Source organism: Dermacentor albipictus, chromosome 5 (genome assembly GCF_038994185.2).
Source record: "Dermacentor albipictus isolate Rhodes 1998 colony chromosome 5, USDA_Dalb.pri_finalv2, whole genome shotgun sequence".
In the NCBI taxonomy this organism is placed as follows: domain Eukaryota; kingdom Metazoa; phylum Arthropoda; class Arachnida; order Ixodida; family Ixodidae; genus Dermacentor; species Dermacentor albipictus.
This window is the reverse complement of record NC_091825.1, coordinates 167,459,009-167,485,112: the sequence shown is the minus strand read 5'-3', so window position 1 is coordinate 167,485,112 and position 26,104 is coordinate 167,459,009. Positions and strand designations below refer to the sequence as shown.

The window sequence follows — 26,104 nt, the reverse complement described above, 5'->3', positions numbered from 1 at the left end:
CTTCGCAGTCGCAGCAGCGATGCCGAGCAACTTCTTCGCATTCCAAATGCCACACACTGTAGTCAACAGTAGATCCCTGTCGTGTGCCAGCACCAACTTGTTCGTGTCACGTTGGATTGCATGAACAATGTTTCATTTTTCTTCTATGCTGAGTACCTGTCGTCTTTTTTATCCAAGCTTCAGCATGATGCGAGTCCTTGCTTGCACAACGCCACAACACTCTCTGGCACACGAGACATTCATCTGAGGGATCGCCAGCTGTTTGTGCGCAGATGCGAGTAAGAGTTGGCATGAGAGAGAAAAATATGGGGATTTTGCTCCTTGAATATATGACTCTACCTAGGTACTACGGAGGAGGTTTCTTAGTGCTTGCTGTATGTGCTTGTCCCCTAGATGCCGGCATTACGGAGTGCGGTCGTGTTTGTTTACGCTCTGCAGCTGGCTGCCCGCGTGGTGAGGTAGTGGGCACGGACGCTCCATTTGGTGATCACTGTGTCTAAAAGGGCAAGGTTCTGACTGGTGTTGTATAAGTCACGGGTCGCTTTTTTTGTTGCGACGAGAGATTGGATTTTTTACAAGCACTGCTCTAGGAGGCACATGTAACCGGCAAACGGAGGCCTCAGGAGAGCACCTGAGATTATAATAAAGCAGGCGGTGCAGGATCTCCTGGGCACCCAATGGGTAGTGGGGGGATCAAAGCTGGAAGCAGGGCAGCCCATGGGTTATGGCCGCAGAGGCCAAAGTGTGCTGAACTGAAAGGGTGAAATTCAAACTCTAATTTAAACATCCACTGAAATGGGGTTGGGATCGGATTAATTTTGACTGCTCACAGAACCCAATTTGGAAACTTCTGGCTTAAGTTCATTGAGTTGCTCCAGATATGGAGTGTTCTCCAAATGAACTGTTCCAAGTTTGCAGCTTCAGAAATTTCTTTTCCCTGCTGTTAACCTGCTACAAATTCAGTATATGCTGCTCCAAAAATTGCTGTAGAAGCTATTTCAGCAGTCCCACCTCTGTTGGCCAAATTGATAGACCAGTTAGTCGTCAAAACTACAATATTTACTAATTTTAAACTTGAACAATTTAGTACATTTATGTATTTTTTCTTTCTGAAAAACTACAATGTTGCAAACTGGGCATTGTAATGCCTTGAAAACGTTAAATTTTAGCAAGCAATTATCTCACAGTTGGTATAGCACTCTTCTATTGAGAGCATTTTTGTGCTTACCACATGTTGGGTAAAAGGAGTAGAGTTCTTCCTTTCCTCTCTTTAACCTGTGCTGCTGAATGAATTATTTATATCACAGGAATGACAGGGCTCTATAGAATGTGTCATTCTGTGCTGCAGTTTACAAGTGGGCTCAGACACTTGAGCAGTTGTGTGAATCATGAACTCTGCATGAAGTGAAGTGTCAAAGTGTCACTGACCTTGGCAGCTGTAGTCATGAGCTCGAGCTCTGCAAAGCGCCGGCCCACACACATGCGGGCCCCATGGCCAAAAGGCAGCAGGCTGAACGGGTGGATAAGTCCCCGTTCCTCCCCAAGCCAACGTTCAGGCCTGAACTGTCCTGGCTGTGGGAAGTACTTCTCCAGGCGACAGGTCACCAGCGAATTCGCAAACACCGGCACCTGTCAAAGAACAGTTGCAATGACTACTGCACGCAGCACATGCATGGGCAATAGGCACTTGTACACACTCATCGCCCAGTTGGCTGTGCCCCCCTTATGGTCTGCGATACACGAGCTGGGCACCAAGCTGAGTTTGTATGTATATATATATATAGGCATGGCATGTTTTGACTTTACTCGAATGAACTGTGAAACATGTCACCAGTACAAGAAGTGAAAAACATGTGATGAACAAGTGCCAGTGGTTTCCTGTGCAGTTGCTCTGGCGTCACGGTTATAGCAGCATTAGTTTTACTCGAGTTTCCTTAATCATCAGGGCAGCCAGCATGGGAAGGAACACTAACAGAGGGATAGCATTTCTTTCTACGCCCACAAGCACCTTTTTTCTAGACTACCTGCCAATATTTATAAAGGCATCGACCCCCGATGGCAGCATTAAGCATTAGTTTGGGTGACGAGCACTCTGCAAAGACTACGCTGAGATTCACAAATATGTGCTCATTGCAGGAGTCGGCTCCACATTGCATGACACTGAATAGGGGAGTGGCCGAGCTCTGTAGGGGGAATTAGGGCTTGGTAATTAAACAATGGGACAACATGCGGGCTATGGGACATTCTGTAATGGGGGTGCTCCAGATTAATTTTGACTGCCTGGGTTTCCTTAATGTGCACCTAAATCAAAGCACACAAGTGTTTCACTTTATCCGAATGTGGTCCCTGCATCTGGGAATTGAACCCTTGTGCTCTGCTGAACACCCCAGCCACTGAGCAGGTCGTTGTGCTCAGGTTGACCACAATGTACTAGTAGTACAACCCTAATTATGCAGGGTTACCATGCTCCACTGCAATGCTTAGCTGAAGATAGAGTGTCCCGTAATGCCACCATGGTAACAGTTGCACATAAAGGAATAATGCAGTTTGATACTATGTGTTGCTGGGCTAGTTAGTTCTTTTATTGGCGAAAGAACACACTGAACACAAACACATTGATGAAAAGGGAAGAAACACACAGGACAGCCACCACACGCAGCTAAATGTTATCTTGAGCAGGCACACTCATATTTAAAAAATCAGCAAGGTGCACAGAGTGGTCTAAATGCATGGGGTAAGAATGCCAACATATTGTAAAACCCTGCAATATTGCACGAATCAGGGACTCGCCTCATGATATTAGGTTTGTGCCATACAGCTCTGGGGCCACAGAAGCTTGGCCGAGTTTATTTTCCTGCCTTTTCGAAACAGAGCAGTCTACTTAACCTTCTACAGCGCAGTTTAGTCACGCACACTAGCAGATACTGTTTTCCAGAAACTCGGAGAAAAATAAACATATTTAGGTGCTCAAGCCTGCTAAGTGTACAAGCCATCTGCAGCCTTTAGATGTCCACTTTAACAGCATGTTCAAGTCTGAAATAAAGACCTAATTCATGCATTGTTATGATGACACAAATGCAATGCGATTGAATTAGTGCCTCTAATAGCCTCACTGAAAAAGCCACTGCACGCCACCTGGCTCATAGATGTATGGCACTCCCTCTCTGCGAGGCCAGAGATTCCCTGTACAGCATTTGAGAGGACGGGCATAGTGCAAGCTTGTGCAGCGAAGTAAATCCAGTGCACCACATTTTAGATGGTACAACCAACAGAACTAATTGGAAAGAATTTATTTTCCCTATTTTTTTCATTTCTAGCATAGTGTTTCTTAGCTCTAAACGTGGCTTCATTTTCCAATTGCAAAATTTGCATAAATAGGTGCAAGAATAAAGAGTCTTACAGATGCCATCAAATACCAAGCTTCATCAAAACAGACTAATCACTGCATTTTTTTGCAGCTGTACGTAATTATAAAGTGCTTCCATCAATTCAAGCACAAATGTGTTGTATTCACCAGTGCAGGACACGACTGGTAAATGCAACTTGGCTTTATTAAGTGATAGTTCACGTTGTCGTGTTGATTATTCCATGCACTTTGCCAATTTTTTTTTATTGTGCATTCCTGCTCAAAATCGAGTTGCAGGCAGCGCATGACCTTCGTGTTTCTTCCCTTTATGTCCTCGTCTAAGTTTACACTATTTATTGTTTCACACATTATTCCCCCACAAAGTGCATGCGTAGTTGGACAGTACAGCAAGCATAACAGCATGCGCTGGTACCAAATGAGCAACTGACCTATAAATTGTCACTTGGTCCCTCAATTGTGCAACGCATTTGTTGCTGAACGTTTTCATTGAACCATCACTCTTATCGCATGACCACTCACGCAAAACACATTTGCAGCACTGGAACGTCACAAGCGTTGGTATCGCTTTGACAAAAGGATGGGATCGATCATCCATCAGATCGTGTGCACAATGTGAATGCTTTATTAGTACATTCTCCAACAAGCATGAGCGCTGTCAACTACTCTGAAACGTACAACAATGCATCTAAAATTGGTGGCTGACTTCAACGTATGTAGTTAGATTTGATTCAACAACTGCCGAGTGCTCATCACATTTTTTTCACTGGAGTCTTGCTTTGCCCAACAAAGAGTTTGATTCTTCCACTTACTCTCTCTGCAAGTGCTGTTACTTCAGGACCATCGCTATGCTGTGATAAAGTGAACCTTGTGTTACATATGCGAGTTCACTTCTTCCTTTTCAACAACGAAAAAAAAAAGAAAGAAGAAATCCTAGAGGAGTGCATTCTCAATACTACACAATGCAGTAGCCCCTGAAAACGTGTGGTTCAATGACTTGCAGGTAACGTCTTTGGTCAGGGTTACCAGGGACTGTGCAGAGGACTGTACTGAAGAGTCGTGAAGTGTCATCACTTCAGCAAGTCACAGGACATGTTGGTTGCAGTAGCCTTCCTTTTTTCCTGCATTGACTGATGCAGTACACACCCATGATCCTTCTGAGAATGGATAAAAAATGAAGCTTACTCCAGCGGGCACCCTGTATCCAGAGAGCACCACCTCCTCGGGCAGGATCCTCATTACACCAGGCACCGTAGGGCTTAACCTGAAAGCAATCACAGGGCATCGCTGTATTCCCGAGTAGTTCGTCATATACTTCTGGCATTTGTTCCTTCAAGGTTGGCCATTCTTTTCCTGTGCTTTTACTTATATCAATTCATGTATCAACTTCATCTCTTGCTTTTACAACTTGTTTTCGAATGCATGTACACATGCGCAAGCAGAATGAAGAAAACATCCTGGTGTAGCAATTAAAGGGACACAAAAGAATAATATCAAGTCGAGCTCTATTACTCATTGACACCTCTGCAAAGACAAAACAGACACTTTTGCTGTGAAAGAAGGCTTGCAGTGGAAATCAAAATGGATGCAACTATAAACCGAAAAGTAAAACTTGCTTGGGTGGCAAGTGTGACCTGGACCTCGCCAAGACTCCTTGCATCAGAGTGCGCATAGGCTCACAGTTGCACACCAATCACTGTATTAGCCATAGGCATAGTTTTTGTTTGGGTTCTCTCTCTCTCTCTCCTATATATATATATAACGGGTAACGTGCATGTGGCGCTGTGCGGACTGCCACCGCTGCGGTGCTAGACCCGAGCTAGGGCTGCTGATGCGAAGGGCTGGGACTCGTAATCAAGAGCTCCTTGTGGGCCCTCGAATGAACTACAATAAACCCCATTTCATTTTGTGGAGCTGCTGGGTAACCTCGGAAACTGGAACTCCGAAGCCGGATGCTACAGACTGCTGTGACCATGCCTGATGAAACCACCCAGGAAGATGTACCACAGCTTCCGGCGGTCATTGTTTCTGGTGTGTTGTGCCAGTGGAGGATTGGTTGTCATCTTACGAGCGGGTGAGCCAGCATAACAAGTGGGACGAGGCCACCTAGTTTGCACAACATGCTGTTTTACTTAACCGGCATCGCGAATCTCTGGATACTTGGCGCACTGCTGACAACTGCCCAATATGCTATGCCTGCGGTACCCCAGGACATGTAGTGCGCTTCTGCCGCCGGCGCTTGCCAGCCTTCGTGGGCACCCTGCGACCACCCAGCTCCGGCTTCCGACCATTCCGTATGCCTCAACGGCCACCACCGGAAGTCTACGCTGCTGATGACATACCAGTATCGCAGTTTCAGCTCTATGGTACTCGTCGCTCGCATTCACCTCATCGGCGCTCCCTCTCACCCATGCATTGTAGGCCCAGTGCCAGTACTACAGAGGCAGAAAACTGATTTCCGCAGTTCCTGAGGCACGAACTGCGTCATAGTCGGAACATCAAAGTCCTCGTTTTTCGCCCGCTAATGTTATTGAAGTGTCCGTTGATGGCATCAAATCTCTTGCGCTCGTCGATACAGGTGCTGCTGTATCCGTGATTAGTGAGAAGCTTTGTTGTGCATTATGGAAAGCGACCATGATGCCTTCGGTACTATTGCTTAGAACAGCTAGTGCACAACAACTTCAGCCAGTCGCTATGTGCATTGCCAGGGTGCTGATTCGAGACATATTGTATTTGATTGATTTCTTTGTGTTAACTTGTTACTCCCACGATGTGATTCTCGGTTGGGATTTTCTGTCGCACCATCATGCCGTCATTGACTGTGCACGTGCCGAGGTTCAGTTCTCTGTTCTGTGCAATTTGCCATCTCACAACTTTTAAGTTCATGTTAGCAGAATCTGTGTAGCTTCAGATACTGACATTCCTGCTGCTGTGCTGTATTTGTCCCTCTTTCGTGCGCATCGCTTGCCGATGCGACGGTCATGTTTACACCCGCTGCCCTCTTCAGTTGCTGCCAGCCTATATTGTTGCCTTTTGCTCTCCTCACGGTTCAGCATGGTGCTGCAGAACTACTGATTTCTAACCCAAATTCATACACTTTGGCTTTGCGCTATTGCGAGACTATTAGTACCATCCAGACTGTGGACGCTGACATTATTGTGCATTTCCCTGTTGCCGGCGACGTAGATACTGCCAACGTAACAGTACTGACACCCCATGTGCCATCTAACCGAGTATCACTGGATGGTTTTTGTCGCTCTATTGCCGATGATCTCGAGCCGACACAATGTGAGTGGCTAATTACTGTTTTAAATTATTTTCACGCCTCTTTTCCCTGGAACCAAGCATCATTAGGCCGCACAAGTACAGTCTCTCACCACATTGATACAGGACACCACGCACCATTATGCCAGTGTCCGTACCGCGTGTCATCCAACGAGCGTCGTGTCATCACCAAGCAAGTTGAAGACATGCTTGAACGTGGTGTTATCAAGGCATCCTGCAGTCCTTGGTCGTCTCCCGTAGTACTCATTAAGAAAAAAGATGGCTCAATTCATTTCTGTGTGGACTATCGTCGCCTCAACAAGATTACACGAAAAGATGTCTATCCTCTACCGCGCATAGATGACGCCCTGGATTGTCTATATGGTGCCGAATTATTTTCTTTGGACTTGCGATCAGGCTATTGGCAAGTCCCAGTGGATGAATCCGACCGCTCGAAGACAGCTTTCATTACACCTGATGGCCTGTATGAGTTGACAGTAATGCCATTCGGCCTCTGCAATGTGCCCGTGACATTCAAAAAGATGATGGACAATATTCTGCAAGGCCTCAAATGGAGACGTGCTTGTGTTATTTAGACGGCATGGTAGTTTTCTCCCCTAATTTCACCTCTTTCATCTACGCAAAGTCCTTACTTGCTTTGCCACCGCCGGCCTTCAACTTAACTTGAAAAAGTGCCGCTTCAGAGCCCGCCAGCTGACCATGCTTGGCCATGTCATTTCCAAAGATGGCGTCCTTCCCGACCCTGACAAACTTCGTGCTGTTGCAGAATTTCCGCGGCCAACTACAGTGAAAGAGCTCCGAAGTTCTGTCAGTCTTTGCTCTTATTTTCGTCGCTTTATGTGCAATTTCGCCCTCATCATCGCTCCCCTGACGAAGCTCCTGGCTGGCCCAGGTGATCTTCGCGATTGGACTTCGGCATGTGACCAAGCCTTCACCACTTTGCGTCGTCTGCTTACCTCACCGCCTGTTCTACGCCACTATGACCCGAGTGCGCTGACCGAAGTTCATACGGACGCCAGCGGCATTGGTCTTGGAGCTGTCCTTGCCTTGCGCAACGCAAGCCTGGCTTTCCGGAATATGTGGTTGCATATGCAAGTCGTGCCCTCACGAAGGCGGAAACCAATTATTCTGTCACAGAAAAAAAATGTTTGGCTATAGTTCGGGCCTTAAGCAAATTTCGACGATGTGACAGACCACCACATGCTCTGCTGGCTTGCATCACTGAAAGACCCGTCGGGGCGTCTTGGATGTTGGGCTCTTCGGCTCCAAGAATTTGACATTCGCGTCATCTCTCAATCCGGGCGTCAACATTCTGATGCAGATGCGCGCTCCCGATCACCCATGCGATCCGACGAAATGCCACCCTCATCCATACAGTGCCCGATTGCTACGCTCGCTGTTACTGACATGCGATCTGGACAGAGAAAAGATGCGTGGATTGTCTTTCTCATTGACATTCTTAACAGTTCTTCAATGGCTACATGCCCTCGAGCCCTTCGTCGCCAAGCCACCCATTTCATGCTATGGGACGCCATCTTGTACCACCAAAACTATCAGCCAGACAATCGCAAATGGCTGCTAGACATCCCTCGCCATTTGCGTTTCGATGTATGCACATATTTCCACGCCGACCCGCAACAAGCTCATGCTGGTGTCTTGAAAACCTACGAGCAGCTCTGCGAGCGGTACTACTGGCACGGCATGTATTCTTATGTGCGCAAATACATTCGGTCATGTGCAGCCTGTCAGCGACGCAAGACATCTCCTCATATAACAGGCCCTCTGCAACCTTTACCGTGTCCTGCACGTCTTTTTGATCGGGTTGGCATTGACCTTTGTGGGCTTCTTCCATGCACTGCTAAAGGAAATCGTTGGATAATTATTGCAGTAGACCACCTCACAAGATATGCCGAAACTGCTGCACTTGCTTCGGCTGTTGCTCGCGACATCACCGCATTCATCTTACGGCATGGCACACTGCGAGATCTGCTTAGTGACCGAGGCCGTGTCTTCTTGTTCGAAGTTATTAATGAGCTCCTCGCCGCGTGCCGCACTATTCACCGCACCACTATGGCGTATCACCCACAGACTAACGGTATAATGGAACAATTCAACCACACTCTTGGTGACATGCTCACCATGTATGTTGCATCTAATCATTCCAATTGGGACGATGGCCTCCCTTTTATGACGTACGCATATAATACCGCCGTTCAGGCTACCATGGGCTTCTCACCATTTTTCCTTCATTATGGACGTGAACCATCCATTACCCTCGACACCGTACTACCATATCACTCGGATGCCTCTGAATTCACCCCTCTTTCCGAAGTTGCTCGCCATGCTGAAGAGTGCCGCCAACTGGCTCGCTCATTCCTGTCAGATACCCAAGGAATCCACAAAGATCGCCACGACAATGATCAGCCCACACATTCCTTCGCCGTGGACTCTCGCGTCTCGCTTTCGCTGCCCTTCCAAGTTCCAGGCCTTAGATCAAAGCTTGTTTCGAAATATCAGGGTCCATACCGGATCGTCGAATGTACATTGCCTGTGAATTATGTGGTCGAACCGGTGACGCCATCTTCGGACAAACGCCGCCATGGCCACGAGACGGTTCACGTCAGCTGCCTGAAGCCGTACCACGACCCCCTTATTGTGTCATCACCTTAGGTCGACAGGATGGCTCCTCTTCGCTACGTGGGCAATTGTAGTGGGCAATATGCATGTAACGCTGTACGGATTGCCACCGCTGCGGCGCAAGACCTGAGCTCGGGCTGCTAATGCGAAGGGCTAGGACTCGTAATCAAGAGCTCCTTGCGATCCCTCGAATGAACTGCAATAAACCCTATTTCAATATGTATATATATGCCAAGAGCCGAGACACGATGCTGAGAGCAAATGGGGCTATACTAATCCAGGTACAACCAAATTAGGAAGACCCACTAAGCTTCAACAAAGACACTCCCTCAGCACAACAGGAATTGGCCTCCCTGGTGCAGTATTCGGCCACTACCTCCCAAATGATTCCTTCAATAAACACATGGCCCTCAGTCCCCAGCAGCTGCACAGCAACTGACCAAGGTGACGGTCACACTTGTAACACAGTAGAGGGTGCTAAGATTCTCTGGGTCCGGACAGGCCGCCAATGGAAACTGACCCTGTCAACCTTTAATCCACCTCTCTCACGGCGCGACGGCGCATGTGCCCTGCTCTAGCAGATTAATCGCAAAAAGTTTTGGAAGGGTCGCGCGCGTGGCCGCAAAACCCCCCGGGGAAAAAAAAAAGAAGAAAAAAAAGGAAGCGCTCGGGCGCGCGCTGCTGCAAACACTCGTGCCGTGCACAGCGTTGAAACTCTTTCGGTCGCTTGACGTCGGTGCGGTGCCGAAAACGTGCGTAGCGTAAGACCACAACTCCACTTTAAAAGAGAAAGTGGTCAGGGCATCTTCCAAGTTGTCCAGAGTGCACTGTGAGCCAGGTAGTTGCCGCCTTTCATGAATGGCTCGCTAATTTAACCAAAAATCCGTGCGTTACACTTGGGCGACACTTAAGTACATCACGTTGCTGACGAAGACTTTTTGCAGCGTTGGTCCTCACTTGCTGGTGGTGGCAGCGCGTTCCTGACTGCATGTACTTGCAAGGTCTGGCAACACTGTGTCGATACGAGACCGACAAGACACTCACTCCAATAACCGACCGACTACTGTGCGTCACTGAAACTTTTTTATCATGCCAGGTCGACAACGACGCAACCAACGAGCGTGATTTGTACTGCGACAGGCTTTCTTGTCGAAGGCACTGGCAAAATCAGCGTGCCGATCATCGTTCGACCGAACCCTGCGCGATCGGCCGTCGAACCGACAGCACATTCGCTTGTGTATATAATTAATCGTGCTCAAAATGAGTCAAGCATGCCTACCAAGTTGAAATTTATGCACAAGCCTTAACCCTTTCAAGCCGTGCCCACGAAGTTTGAGCCAATGTCGATCCTTTTCAGCGAACGTTAACCTGGCGCCGTCGAGTTTGTGCACTCGCTACCTGCGGACCTGAACTCAAATGTAAGCAGTTAGGTGGAACGAAACTGCTTTTATGGTTCAATTCTGCCTTAGTGATTTGAAATCAGCTACACTTCACTTCGCACGGTGCGTACACAATAAGCAGTAAGCGGCGACACAACGCTGTGCCAACATCTGCACGTCACCGTACCTGTAGGCTGTCGGCCGTATTCACTACATATATGGGTGGACCTATACGTGTTGCTTTGCCGACACATTTATCAATTTCAGAGATGCATTGTTTGCCTCTGCGTCAAGCAGCAAACAAGAAACGGGTATACAGCAGCATAAACAACCGCCTCGCTGATTTATACCAACGCCGTGTGAGCGATAGCATCCGTGCATTTTTGTGAGAGAACAACATGGCCTAGAAATGAGCACTTATGCGAGCATGGCACATTAAAACTGTATGATGGAGTTAAAGAAAAGCGAGACTGAGTTAATTAACAGCCCGTAATATATGTATCTGGATCACAGTTGCCGTTGTTTAAGGGGTTCGGCCACTCATATTTACTCTTCTCTGGGTGTATCAACATGGCACATATGCGCAGAGATGCATGTTGTGATACATTTTGACACTATTTCATATCAGCGATGGACCTTTTCCACAATATTTGACAATAGCAACGACTTGCAGCTGTAGATGTCAATGTAAACGTGTGCACTGCTCTAACAAATCCGACGCAGAAGGGGCTGTGCTCGAAGAATTTTTGAATATGCGAAACGTCTAAATAATGTGTCAAAAGAATACAAAAAGTGATGTCCAAGTGCAGAATTCAGTGACAAATTCCAATGCAGCTGTGCCGCCAAACGGAACTCAGCGTGCCTTTATCGGCCGCACTGTTTGCAGAACAGCACACTCAGGCTTGCTCATCCAGTAGTCATAGAGTGCTACATGGCTTCAGGAACAACATTCTGTCCCGAAGAAGTCATTAATGATGATTCGCGATCCACGAAACACACAACCAACGCGCACTCAATGTGGGTGCAGGTACAAAAATCAACCGGCGAAAGCCCGGGGACCCTTCCAAAACGTTTTCAGTGGCGTGCGGCAGAGGGCAGCACAGGAAAATGAAAGAGGCGGATTGCCGAACTCTGTCTAGTGAGGCTAGCTTAGCAGGACTCCTTGAGGAACTATCAGATATTGTTTGGGATATCATCAGATTAGAACCAGTGAGGCTTACACATTGCTAAATAAGGGCCATGTCCTCTGCTATAGAGCTCTCCCAGTTAAGAAGCAATGCGGGGTAGGATTCCTAATCCATAAGGACATAGCGAGCAACATTGACGAATTCCACAGCATTAATGAGAGGGTAGCTGTAGTCATGATCAAGCTTAATAAGAGGTATAGATCCCAACATAGTGCAGGATGTAGACGTGACAGGTAGGGTAAAGTGCAGTGATCATAGGTTAGTGAGGGCTAGGATACACCTCAATTTGAAGAGAGAAATAGTAAAATTAGTCAAGACGAAACAGGTCAACCTAGAGGTAGTAAGGGTAAAAGCAGACAAATTCAGGCTGGTACTTGTAAACAAATATGCAGCCTTAGAACACAGAGATGAAGATGGCACAGAGACAATGAATGAAACCGTAACTAGGCTGGCTTCAGAGGCAGTAATTGAAGTGGGAAGCAAGGAACCAAGGCAAACTCTCCAAGTAACAAAGGACCTAATAAAGAAACAACAAAGAATGAAAGTGTCCAACTCAAGAGATAAGATAGAATTCGTGGAACTGTCAAAACTGATCAAAAAGGCAAAAATAGAGGATATTCAAAATTGTAACGTGAGAAAGACTGAAGAAGTCGTAAAAAATGGACACAGCCTGAAATCAGTGAGAAAGAAACTTGGCATAGGACAAGCCAAGATGTATGCACTGAAAGATAAACAGGGTAATATCATCATCAATCTCGAAGATACAGTAAAAAAAGCGGAAGAATTCTATACCGACCTGTACAGTACCCAGAGGAGTCAGGATACCTCCACTAGAAACAGTAATGAACGGGATACAGAAACTCCTATAACTGGTGATGAGATCAGAAGGGCCTTGCAAGAGATGAAACGAGGAAGAGCAGCAGGAGAAGATCGAATAACAGTCGATTTAATCAAAGATGGAGCAGACATAATGCTTGGAAAAATGGCGGCTCTTTATACGAAGTGTCTGTCGACTGCAAGGGTCCCAGAAAACTGGAAGAATGCAAACATTATACTAATCCACAAAAAGGGAGACGTTAAATAATTGAAGAATTATAGGCCCATTAGCTTACTCCCAATATTATATAAAATATTTACCAAAATAATCTCCAATAGAATAAGGGCAACACTGGACTTTAGTCAACCAAGGGAACAGGCTGGCTTCAGGAAGGGATATTCTACGATGGGTCACATCCATGTCATTAATCAGGTTATCGAGAAATCCACAGAGTACAATAAGCCTCATTACATAATAATAATAATATTTGGGGTTTTACGTGCCAAAACCACTTTCTGATTATGAGGCACGCCGTAGTGGAGGACTCCGGGAATTTTGACCACCTGGGGTTCTTTAACGTGCACCTAAATCTAAGCACACGGGTGTTTTCGCATTTCGCCTCCATCGAAATGCGGCCGCCGTGGCCGGGATTCGATCCCGCGACCTCGTGCTCAGCAGCCCAACACCATAGCCACTGAGCAACCACGGCGGGTTAGCCTCATTACATGGCTTTGATAGATCACAAAAAGGCATTTGATTCATTAGAGATACCATCAGTCATAGAGGCATTACGTAATCAAGGGGTACAGAACGCTTACGTAAACACCTTAGAAAATGTCTACGGAGGTTCTACAGCTACCTTAATTCTACACCAGAAAAGCGGTAAGATCTCTCCAATGCTATTCACTGCGTGCTTGGAGGAAGTATTCAAGCTACTGAACTAGGAAAGCTTAGGAGTAAGGATCGACAGCGAATATCTCGGCAACCTTCAGTTTGCCGATGACACTGTTCTATTCAGCAACAATGCAGACGAGTTACAACAAATTATTGCGGACCTTAACAGAGTGAGTGTAAGAGTGGGGTTGAAGATTAATATGCTGAAGACAAGATAATGACAAAGAGCCAGGCAAGAGAACAAGAGTTCAAGATGGCAAGTCAACCTCTAGAGTCTGTGAAGGAGTACGTTTACCTAGATCAATTAATCACAGGGAACCGTGATCATGCGAAGGAAATTCACAGAAGAATAAAAATGGGTTGGATCGCATACGGCAGACATCAGCTCCCGACTGGAAGCGTACCATTATCATTGAAAAGGAAGGTGTACAGTCAGTGCATTTTACCGGTGCTGGCATATGAGGCAGAGACTTGGAGACTGACAAAGAAGCTTGAGAACAAGTTAAGGACAGCATAAAGAGCGATGAAATGAATATTGCTAGACATAACCTTAAGAGACAGAAAGAGAGTGGTTTGGATCATAGAGCAAACGGGTATAGCTGATATTCTAATTGACATCAAGAGAAAAAAAATGGAGCTGGGCAGGCCACGTAATGCGCTGGTTAGATAACTGTTGAACCATTAGGGTTACAGAATAAGTACCAAGAGAAGGGAAACACAATCGAGGACGACAGAAGACTAGGTGGTGGGATGAAATCAGTAAATTTGCAAGTGCTAGTAGGAATCGGCTGGCGCAGGACAGGGGTAATTGGAGAACACGGGGAGAGGCCTTCGTCCTGCAGTGGAAATAAAACGATGATGATAGGCACTTGCAGATTGAGGCCGCATGTATGAAAAAACGATACTTTATTTCCTACGTTTCGGCTGGGGTCCGGCCTTCTTCAGGGAATGAGGAAGGTCGAACGTAATGTAAAAACTAAAGTATCATTTTTTCTTTTCTTTTTTTTTCCTGCGTGCATCCTCAACCTACATGTGCCTGTTCAACTACCAGATCTCGGGAGACTGGTTGCTTGAGGCACTTTGCATGTATTTGCGAGCTTCTTTCATGCTCGGAAGAACACTTTTATGTAGCAAGTATTGAGCGACAGAAAGCTGTATCGGGAGTTTTTTATGTCGCTCTACAATTTTTTCATTAACACTTTTCATCGAATTATAATATCTGAGGAGTTGATCTCCAAGCGACAGCAAACAACATTACCTTTGCTCTGTCCAGCTACATGGCATGTACACAGTTTTAAAGTCTGCCTAAAGTTACGTGGGACACCCTATATATATATATATGTATATGTATATGTATACACACACACACACACACACACAGACAGACAGATGCACGCACGCACATACACACAGTCATGTCTCATTAATATTCACCCCGTTAATATGAATACCCTGAAATATTGACAAAATTTTCAGCGACCTGATATGCAACACAAAGCAATGCATATAAAATGCAATGTTAAATGCCTTCTGGTCCGTTCTGATGTGGCGAAAAAAAGAAATAGCAGGTGCAAAATTAAGCGGGTGGAACTTTCTGCTTAACTGAAAAAATAAATATGCAAATTGAAAGCAGACATACCTTCCGCATCTGTCTGTGCAGTATGTGATAGAGTGGAGTGAAAAAGAACTCAGCATTTTTCTTTTTTTCGCCAAGTCAACGGTGCATGCCATTTTGAAGGAATCTGACAAGTGGATGAATGCGCCAACAGCCAGCTCAGGTGCCTGCTGGCAGCGAGACCCCAAGTGTGAAAAACTTGAGGAAACCCTCAACATTTTGTTCATGGAAATGCGTGCTGCAGGCACTGTCGTGAGTGACGAGATGTTGCTAGAGAAGGCAAAACACTTTGGTGCAAGGATGGGCGAGTGATTGTTTGCTATCATTGCCAGTGCTTCCGACGCTTGGTTCACCAGCACATTTGTGAAATAAGTTAGCTTCTGTGCTACCTTCGTGGCAGCGTGCCGACTTGTGCACTGCGACAAACGTATGGTGCATGGATGCCAAAATTTACTGATGAGCATTAGCACACAGAACACTAATGCTTCTGTGTTGCAATTCTTTTCTTAAAATTTTGAGCTGGCAACTTGGGAGTGTGGGCCAAAACTTAAAGATTTGGTACCTTCATGTCTTTTCTCAGGCATTCATGGCCTGAACTACTCTAGGGGCTGAGCAGCTTCAAGGCACCGTATTCACGGAGAGAGTGCAAGTGTGAATACAGCCGCTGTGGCCGATGCCCAGGAAGACCTCAGAAAGTTTCTTGCCCAGTATTCTCCGGAGGATATTTGCAACTTTGATGAGACCGTTTTTTTATTTTTTTATTTTTTTGCAAGCTTGGCCCATCTGTATCTCTAAAGCTCTTGTGTAATGTGACTGGCAGTCACATTACACAAGGACGGGTGCATCTGCTCGTCTCGCCTGTGTTTGTATTGCGCAACACCTTGCTTACAATATTCAGCAATTACTTGCAATTAGGTCAGAAATGTCAAACATTATTTTCATACATCGCGCATATTTTGGCCCACATTTTTTAACTTTGTCGTGCGCAATTATTCTAAGATACTGGGAAACAGTGAGCAACCGCCTACTCACGCTTTCAAGCACTTGCTGAAGCAATTTTTTTGATGCCCATAATTTAACACCACAACCCTCTCTTCGCATGGTCATTGACCTTAACGTCCCCCCGCTTTCACCAATTTCGATCTTGGTGGACAGTTCTCTAGGAACAGTGGGCTAAATTCTGCGCCATTTGGATATCTACTTTACTGCAAAGGCTACAATTAACCCACATACTTTGTACCTCACCCTACACATTACCCATAGACATTCCCCTTGTGTTCACAAAATAGAAACGAGATATACGATTGTTGAAATGACTACAGACATTGGGAAGATCAACTGTAAACCTTGCATAACACATGAAAGTATAGAGAAAATTGGGGTTGAGTATTTATTTCCAAAGCTCATAATTATTCCAGAAATGCTAACGTTTTGCCACACATTACATTTACCGTAACCTGTCTCCAGTTTTCACCAACTGTAAACTCAGTGATACGTAAAGTTTTCTCTGGACATTGGGAAACAGCTGATAACAACCATGTAACTACTTTGAGCACTTGCTTAAAGAGTTTTTCACAAAGGCTGTAATTAACTGACGCTGACAAAACTTCGCTCACATATCATGCATAATATGCTCCTTATTCTTTCCGAATGTCAACTTTGTGGCACGCTGAGTTCCACCATGACAATAGGCACACTTCCTGCAAAGTTCGCAAAATACACTTGTGAAGCTTTCAGTACACGTCACCCACAACGTGGTCCCCATTCTCTGCAAACATACCTTTGGTTCTTTCGGGGCAATGTAAAACTGCGAATCTTAATGCCTTACAGAGGCAAAAATTGAAGGTTTAGTAATTGTCATTTAGCTATTAATTGACACATTTTTCTCTTCAGCATTGCTAACATTACCCAAATTGTGTCTAAATATAACTTAGTCATAAGCAGCACACTTGGAAAAACACGGGCGAAAAAAATTGAAGCAGTGAAAAAATTCAGCGCTTTGTGTGTGTCCTCATTTTTTCTTCAAGTGTCTTTTCTTCAACTAAGTCATTATCATGAACTAGCCCATCAGCACGTCTTAAAGGAACTGACCACTGTTTTCCATGGTACCCATTTTATTTAGGGAAACGGAAAGCTTACCAGTCTGAGCGTCCAGTCTACAGTGGTAATGTGGAAAATGCCATGGAGCATTTGTTATTCAAATTTTTCGATCGGCATTGAGGATATAGTCATGCTCAAGAAACCTACTGGATACGGTGGTAGGCAAGTGCGATAGAGATTATACTTCGGCATTGGTGGGAAGCAGACAAGTGCAGCCCTAGCTGTAAGAAAGTAATATTTTACTTATTAAGCCAACGTTCCTGCAGTTCACATTTTCTGTTGAATTGCATTGAATTATTTCTACAACAATAAGTGGCATCCAAATCTACGCCCCAGTGATGGCTCCCTCCAAGTGACAGAAAGTAACCTTGAAGGCTATGCTTTTGCTGGCTGCATGCGCCAGGCTTTTCTTTTAGCCAAGTGAAGTGCTAGGATATTCCAGTGGTAGCAGAAGATCTAAAAACGTCCCCTTGAGTGGTAGGGCCCTAGACAGTACAGTTATTGCAGTGCAGCCATTCACAGCACGATTAGTCAATGGCATCCTCACAGAGACCACAGAACTCGGGGTACTCACTCGCAAACTGTTGTACCACTAGTACAACAGCACTCAGGGATGCTACAGCTCTGTCTAGTTGTACAGGGCGTTCGCGTGAACCCGACAAGCGGGTCGAGTTGGATTGTCAAGCTGGAATCGGCCTGTCGAGTTCTTGCTAGCTGGTCAGCATGAACGAGCGTCAGGTCAAGCTGAGTCAGCCCAGCCTGACCAGTTTGCAGCGTGCATGTGAACATCGTCAGGTCAGGCCAGCCAGCGCTGAAACTTGACCACTGAGATGTCAGTGTTTTATGCACTGGCAACGGAAATAGTATCAGGACAAGGCAAAAACAAGCATTGTGCAGGGCCAATAACGATAAGAAACATGAGATAGAGCCGGCTGTGGGAACCGGAAGTCCCATTTGAATGCGTCAATGTCTCGGCTCGAAGCTGCGTGCCAAGAGTTCTCCAGACCTGTCGGAAGCTACTGGATGTCAACACGATCATGTCGGGCTCGTTGAACCTTATTTGACTCAACCCACTTGCCTCGGGCTCATAAAAACTTAGCCATAGAGTTAATATAACCAACTCCGCGTGCCTATATGGTACACTCTTATTCCTGCGGCTCCGCTCATTGCTACGAAGACAGCGCCGCTCATTAGTATGGGCTTTCCTTACTTCTTATTACGCATGTAATACAATGAAAACTGCGATTTTAGACTACAAGTATGTGGTATCACAAGAGCCAATGTATGCACAGTAATCTCATATACTACATTCGAAGTACCAAGGCTTCACCACCAGGTTGCGCCACTTGCCACATCTTGATACATTCTGTGGCAATTTAAAATTATTTTCACTTCACTCACCAACAGCATTCTTGATTATAATACTGTGAATCCTTTCATTTCCATCAACAACATGTTCTGGCCGGTCGTCAGTCCTTTTTAAAGAACACTAAAGAGAAACCCTAAATCAGTGATCAATAAGGTCCCCTCGAATAACTCCAGTTTCATTTATTTTGCGGTAATATGGCATTACTGAGCAAAAAATTAACAGCAATGATAATTATTTTTAATTTTGCATCAGAACCCCGGGCCCGGTTCAAGTGTAATGTCATAGTGAAAATTCTAGAAACTTGCTAAGTTCTGTTTTTGGCTCAGCTAAGATAGTCCGTGCTTAACAACAAAAGCTTAACTAGGCCCGAGCAGACGGTGTCAAAATCTATGACCTCAAGGGCCAGTTAGTGTAGTAACTTCAGGGCAGCGTTGCCACCTGCATTTGGTTCTTGTGTCTTTCCTGGCACACCAAACATCGTCTCACAATAAGAGTAGCTTTTTTGATATTTTAGAAGGGCAATTTACTAACACAGCTCAAATGTTTTTTTTTAAATTTTTAGTGTCCCTCTGAGCTCTAAATATAAACTTCGTGAATTATCTAGTTATCCCAGGACAGCATTAATACACGCATGTAACAACTACAAGGAAACAACCCCCCCCCCCAAAGCCAGCGCCTATGGTTTTAGCTCTCTGGTAAAGGGGACTCGACAATCACAAGCACAATGCTTGTGATTGTCGAGTCTTCTGTGTTCATTTTCTAGTTTGTGCGCAAAAGCGTACTGTCATAGAATGCTTTCACTGACCCTTTTTGGTCAACACTGCATCCTAGAATTTGTTTTTTGTTTTGCAGTTTAAATCGAAAATGCTAAACCCTACCTATAGAGGGTGCAACAGTATGTGGCAGTATAATGTCCCATTAGCTTTATGCTGATACTAGGGACCTCTGCACAGACTTAGGCGGCACGTGTTATGTCAGTGATAACAGCAGCCAGTCCAACAGTAGTGTAAAAGCATATTATTCAGTGCCTTCATTAGCTATGTATTTCACAGTTGCCAAGCGTGAAAGCACTGGGTCAACCTCTTCTGGTGGCACAAATACTTTCAAAACAACTAACTCCAAAGAGTGACTGCATAAGGTGAACTGTGGTCATAGCAGGTATGGTATGCTTTTTTGAAGAGCTTTTACATTGGCTGTACAATCATGAAAACCTATGCAATCTGCCAGTAGGCTGGGAGACTTGGCAGATCACACAGCTAGTCAAACAAACAAGTATGTCATCACTGAGAACTGCTGCAGCTCAAGCGTGGTATTCACCACAGGAGCCATTGTAGCCAAGACCCATACCGGAAGCTTTCCTTTATGCATGCACGAAGGTAGGAACAGCTGCTGATGTCGTCATCACCACACTTGAGCTCAGTGTAGAGCTTCTCCTGCACGTCCGGATTGGAGGCCAAGTGGTGCAGGAGAAAGCACAAGGCAATGCTCGTCTAGATCGTGAAGAAAAAACAAAATATCCTGTCAATACAGAAACGCATCAGCCAGTAAAAAGCAGTGCAGACACGATAACTTTTGTTGTGTTTTTCTCCTAATACTAATGGTCAATCACAGTGTGGAAAATCCATTAGCGTATGGAACAACTGACAAAACAGACATTGTTCTTTTACAGTTTGATGGCGTAAAACAAGCACAGAAACAAGATTCACACAATGCTAGTTATTATAATGCCATCGAGGAACATGTGCCCTATGTTTCAGTGTATTAAAATGTCCATTGAGCCATATTCATCCTACGTAGGACTGAACAAACCAATGCTGCATGTAAGATCACTGACTTGTGATGTCACATTGGGCACAATGTAGCCTGGAGGGCATTTTACATTATTCTCTGTGGCTAGCAATGAGGTTTCTATGATTCTGAGCAAGAAAGACAAAAATATGTTGCTACCTCACAGAATGATTGTACACCTACCGTGAAAACACCACCCGCAATGAAGTCCATTATTGTCAGGTGGGTGTCCATCTCTGACAGCCCATTCAAACTAAGAAGTGCTTGGAGAAGGCTCTTGTTGCTCCCCAAGGAGTGGTCCTCTGACGTCTTTCTGGCATACTGCTGGATGTAGCCCAGTGTTATTCTGTAAAAGCAACCACATGGCTGTAGTAGCAGCACCATGACTTAAAGCTGTGAAACCCACTTGTACAGGACATCCTCGGCCTCTGTGTACTTCCGGTAGGAGGATGTGTGCATGTACTTCCAAAGGGGAAGTCCGTAGTAGAGCTCCTGGTAGGCAGAAAACAGTTGCCCTGCAACGGCTATAACTGTGGATGCTTCACCTTGTTCAAGTTGCGAGGGTTGCAGGCAGCCCAGTCGTGTGTCCAGGCACAGCCTAAATATTGCTGCAAACAGAGACAACCTCATAAGCAAGGCATTCTGCCTGGCCAAGCCAAACTGTATAAGGCTTTTTCTTTCTTATTTGGGAGAATTGGCTGCAAGGCATATGGGGATAGGGCTTCGTACTTAGGCCAAGGCAACACAAAATTTATTCTCAGAAATCAACTTTTCAAAGATGCTTAATATATGGACCATTGCAGCAGAAAAGAAAAAGGTAGAGAATTATACTCACTGATATTCTCATCTTTACAGTGTAGAAAACCATGACAAAGTACAGATCTCACTCATAATTCACGTTATACACATTGGACTCACTAAATTACAGACTCTCGTTGCAATCAAGACCTATGTAAGTTTTTGCTGTGCTATTTAGTAAATGTGCAGTGTGGTGATTAAGCACACTTCTTAATCTACACATCACACTCAGCAACACTTGTTGCCCTGTTTTAAGAACATTTACCACATTACATGGTCATTTTAAGTGACAACTGCACGTGCTCTGTGGCAGCACTGCAACCTCTTTTTTGATCAGTTTACCAGAAGCAGTTTGGTCCAGGTAAAAGAAATTGTGCAGAAACCATGGACGACAGCTGTCAATATAAGCAAATATCCGAAAGCTTCTTGAAAAGTATTCGCTCCATCGAAGAAATGATGTGCTTGATGGCATGTGTTCGTAAAACTGGGGACATTAAGGTAGCACATGTTGTTCCATAGAGAATACAGCCAGCACATCTGTGGCGGTAGCATAAGAGGCTTTATATGTAAGCCAATTAGACGTGTGTGTGCATCTCCAGTGGCACTGGCATGGAATGCGACCGCAACGCTCCTCTCCTACCGAAGCCCACAGCTGTCCCTTTGGGGGAAGGCTGTCCTTGCCAAGTGCAAACCTTACGTGCCATAGCATGTGCTACTCAACGAACTAGTTGGCATTTAGTGACGAAAGCACCGAGCAGCTCTGCCATGCAATTTGCATCGGCACCTCTGCATTAGAAGCCTGACCACCAACCATCAACCGCTGACTGCCGACCACGAAAACTGGCAAAAGAGGCAAAGAAAGGCATTCGCTTTAAATTAGGGTGGGAGGCAGGAGGCACGCATAGGTCGTAGTATAACGCACCTATGGAAATGGTACAAAAGTTGCTGAAAGAAATATTGGGAACATTTATGTGAATAAACACGCCAGTCATCCCTGGATTCCCTTAAACCAATTAATACTGTGAAGTTGCGAAAGGTATGCAGACTAAAAGAGCATGGTCATCTGCCTGTATGAAAAAAGCTGCAAGGATCTCCCACCACAGTTACCAACAAAGCCATTTGTAAATACACACTGAGCCCATCTTATAGATAACAGGTGCCGCTTCTTTTTGTGCTCTTTACACTGCCCAGTAAGGGTGTGCAAGTATTCTAAAATTTCAAATAATGCCCTATTAAGTTTGGTGTTCGAATCAAATAGCAACTATTCGTAAACATAAACATTTTTCAAGTATTTCAAATTGCCAACCATGCACGATCAAGCATAAAATTGAAGTAAAAGTGCAACACATTCTTTTCCGGCAGCCATGGCAGACATAAAACACAAAAAGTTTTGTAGCAAAGCAAACTGCATTTATCAGGGAATCGGGTCTATTCCAGCTAAACCACCATTATTCACGTTTGCCAATGAGTCCAGAGTATGCAAATAAACCCCGTAGTTGCTTCTAATGCTCCATTTGTGCTTTTAATAGATAACACTTCATAATGTGCAATGTAATGAGAAATTTTCTCACATTGTGAATATACAGTAGACTTCCGTTAATCCGCCTCTGGTTAATTCGATTCGGACCGAAGGTCCCGGCCAGCACCCATGCATTTCTATGGGCCCAAATTTTCGTTATTTCGATTCTAAAATTGGTCTTCGCCGGATAATTCGAACTTGACCAGTCGGCACACTCTAAAAACAGTTGCGCCCTTTGGGGTGTATATTTGCCACACAACAGTAACTGTCATCTGTCTTGTCCGCATTTCCTTTCTTTAACGCGGCGAGCCCAGTACTCTCCAGTAATGAACGGCATGCACGTTATTTATTTTTATTTTTTATTTATCAATACTGTAGGTCTTCTGCAGACCCATACAGGGTCCATGACAGCAAAGTAACGAGCGCAGCATTTTCAAGAAAGGAAATGCAGGCAAGACAGATGATGACGATCGTTGTGTGGCAAATATACACTCCACAGGGTGTAAACTTTTCTTGGAGTGCATGCAGGTGCCTGACCCCTTTAGTGGCAGAGTCTGTCTTGGTGGAGCGTAGGGGACAGTGAATGTGCTGAAAACGCATCGGCTCTCATCAAAAATGCTTATTTTCGGCCTGCTTTAAAATAGTCTTCAAGCAATAACTGTAGCTCCAAATGTATAATTAAGCCATTTATTTGATTCTAATGAGAGCCTTCCTTTTTTCAAGAAAATTGGGCCGAAAATTGTTTGCGCAGTGTACTCGGACACTAGAGACATGAAAGCAGAATGGCGTTTATGGCATGCATGTGCTTTCTCGTATAACACTGATGTGTTTCAACAAGGCTACCTACCATTAGGAAACCATGCGGCAAAGCTGACTTTAGGAAATTGGCCGCCATTGTGCAACACGCGAACCCTTGCCCATTTTTATTGCTAAAAATCAGGTGTGCATTAGATTTATACTTTGTTTAGGAGCTTTAATGTAATTTTTATGTCAGTTTTCTGCTTTGGGCACACAGAAGGTGGGTGCACATTTTATTCAGGAGCATGTTAGAATAGGGCAGATACTACCAAATGAATCAGCGGTGTGTTTTGGAGTTTTTTTTTTTGGCATCTTGTTTAATTAGACCCGCCGGACAATTATATCAATTTTGTCAGTCCTGGAACGGCCTAATTAACGGAAGCCGACTACTAGCGCGTCAAGATCATTTTATATTAATGGTGGAAAAGGCTTTTCATTATTCGAAAAGTTTTCCATTCGCTTCTAGCACTATTCAAATTGGCATCAAACATTACTATCCTCACACCCCTACTGCTTGGTGTTTTCAAGGGGCATGCATCCACTCCTGGCTACATCACACCCACCATGAATTTTCTTTAATGACTGCATCGTTCTGTGCAAGCTGGGGGAATACCTTCGGCTCTTGAGTGGTGCCTCTGACATCATAGGCATCAATGCAGCAGTCCATGTGGCGATTGTTGCAAACAAACACGTTCAGCCTATTTCCAGCTCATATTTGATATTAGCAGACGAACTGATATGCTCATCTCTGGAAACAATAGTTGTCAAAAAAGATCTATATAATGAGTTTTCATTTGAAGAATATTGTGGTCGGAGACTGAAAATTTGGTGTTCAGATAAGCGCTGGAAAACTGAGAAGTTTCTTAAACATAGAAACCAAAATTGCTATACCCTAATTAGCTCTAAAGTAAGAAATGGCAAATGATAGTATTTGAAACTTGCCAAGGTCATAAATATCACTGACACAACACACCGAGAAAAAAGAAGAGGGAAAGACTGCTGAATCTGAAAGTGTAAAGTGAAAGTGCTGAACTGTAATCACTGGAAAGACGTGCCACCTGGAATGTGCCATCATCCCAGATAATTTTGGCACTCTGAATCTGTAGGAGTTGCCAGAAGGTAAGCACTTACGTCTTTCGTCAAATCTGTGGGAAATTGAAACTACAGCTGCCAGGAGTTGTAAATGCTCTGCTTTAAGTAAACTGTTTGTCTTAAAACAAATGAGTCTGGAGATCGAGGAACTAACCGAAACATTAGACAATGTGCTAAACCTGCTACAAGGCCTTAACTCGCATACTGTGGCTGGTGTGACTGAAATAAAAGAAGTTTCAGGAAGTGATGCTGACAGATGTGAAAAAATTGAAAGTAAATTTGCAGCAATGGAAACGAGTGTAAATGAAATTAAAAGGAAGCAGGAAAAAATGGAAACCGAAGTAGACAGCATCATTTGTCGACTCGCTGCTGGTGCTCAACAGGATTTAGATGTACGGAAGAGGCTTGATGATAATCTAAGCAACGTAAATATACAAAGCTACTGGAGATGCGACAGCTTACATTGTTTTACGGCGTGCCTGAATATCCCTTTTGTACTGACTGCTTTAAAAATTCATTCCAATAAGAGAGTGGAATAGTCTGAGCGAGTGCAATAGTAGCAGCTGCTCATTAGATACATTTGCTAGTTTCATGGAAAAATATCTGCTTGCCTTACAGTTTCGATTTGCTTGCTCTGCTTTGTCATTGATCTTCGTATGCTAGCACTTTTCCTTTTTTCTTTATTTTGGTTTGCTGCTCTGTTATCAACACTTTTAGTTAAAACCCTTCTAAATACCCTCATTCTATATAATATTGCATACTTTATTAGCTTTTTTTTTTCTCTTCTCGATGTTCTAGTATTTCACAATTTACACCCTTTCAACTGTAAGTGCTTTTCCACAGACACTGAGGTTTTGTATAATGCATTATATATACGAGTGCATTCTGTTTATCATGTTTATCACATATTTTTTTATCACGTGTTTACTAGTTTTGTCTTGAATTGGTTTGCTTTATTTTTTTCACATCAGATTCTTTAGGCAACCCATACCTTAAGTAAAACTCTTGCTTGGGCTAGTTGGTTCATGCTTGAAGTAGTAAAGACAAGGCGCAGAAGACCAGGACTTAGGAAGAAGAACACAAACGACAAGACCAGCGCCACTCGAGACTGGCAAGCTGAGACGGCGATCAGGTTGACGCTAAAATGGCTGGTTGACGCCATTTTGTGCGTCAACCTGATCGCCGTCTCAGCTTGCCAGTCTCGAGTGGCGCCGGTCTTGTCGTTTGTGTTCTTCTTCCTAAGTCCTGGTCTTCTGCACCTCGCCTTTACTACTTCAACCATACCATAAATTTGTGATGCTGTATTTAATTCTGTTTCTTTTTTTAGGCTAGCAACAACTTTTGCAATAACACTCTTGTCATTATATACTGTATTATATTTGCTTTGTTGTTCGCAATTCCTACCATTGTACTTGCCTTTCTTTTTACAATCCGATCAGGGATTGACAATATGTGAAATAAA

General features: G+C 44.6%; 2 protein-coding genes across 2 annotated transcripts in view; one reads left to right on the top strand and one right to left on the bottom strand.

Moving 5' to 3' along the window:
* The window catches only part of Nthl1 (Nth-like DNA glycosylase 1), a 36,870-nt gene extending 21,082 nt beyond the window's left edge, over window positions 1-15,788 (top strand). Inside the window, exon 6 of the mRNA XM_070539298.1 lies at window positions 15,759-15,788. Within this exon, the coding sequence (XP_070395399.1) occupies window positions 15,759-15,773 (15 nt within the window). The 3' untranslated portion in view covers window positions 15,774-15,788. The remainder of the gene's footprint in view (window positions 1-15,758) is intronic.
* Window positions 1-26,104, bottom strand: part of LOC135904031 (ecdysone 20-monooxygenase-like) — a 47,695-nt gene that overhangs the window by 2,816 nt on the left and 18,775 nt on the right. The window contains exons 4-8 of the mRNA XM_065434599.2: window positions 20,842-21,043; window positions 20,619-20,781; window positions 19,995-20,137; window positions 4,550-4,628; window positions 1,429-1,629 (exon numbers count right to left, since the gene is read on the bottom strand). Of these exons, the coding sequence (XP_065290671.2) occupies window positions 1,429-1,629; window positions 4,550-4,628; window positions 19,995-20,137; window positions 20,619-20,781; window positions 20,842-21,043 (788 nt within the window). The remainder of the gene's footprint in view (window positions 1-1,428; window positions 1,630-4,549; window positions 4,629-19,994; window positions 20,138-20,618; window positions 20,782-20,841; window positions 21,044-26,104) is intronic.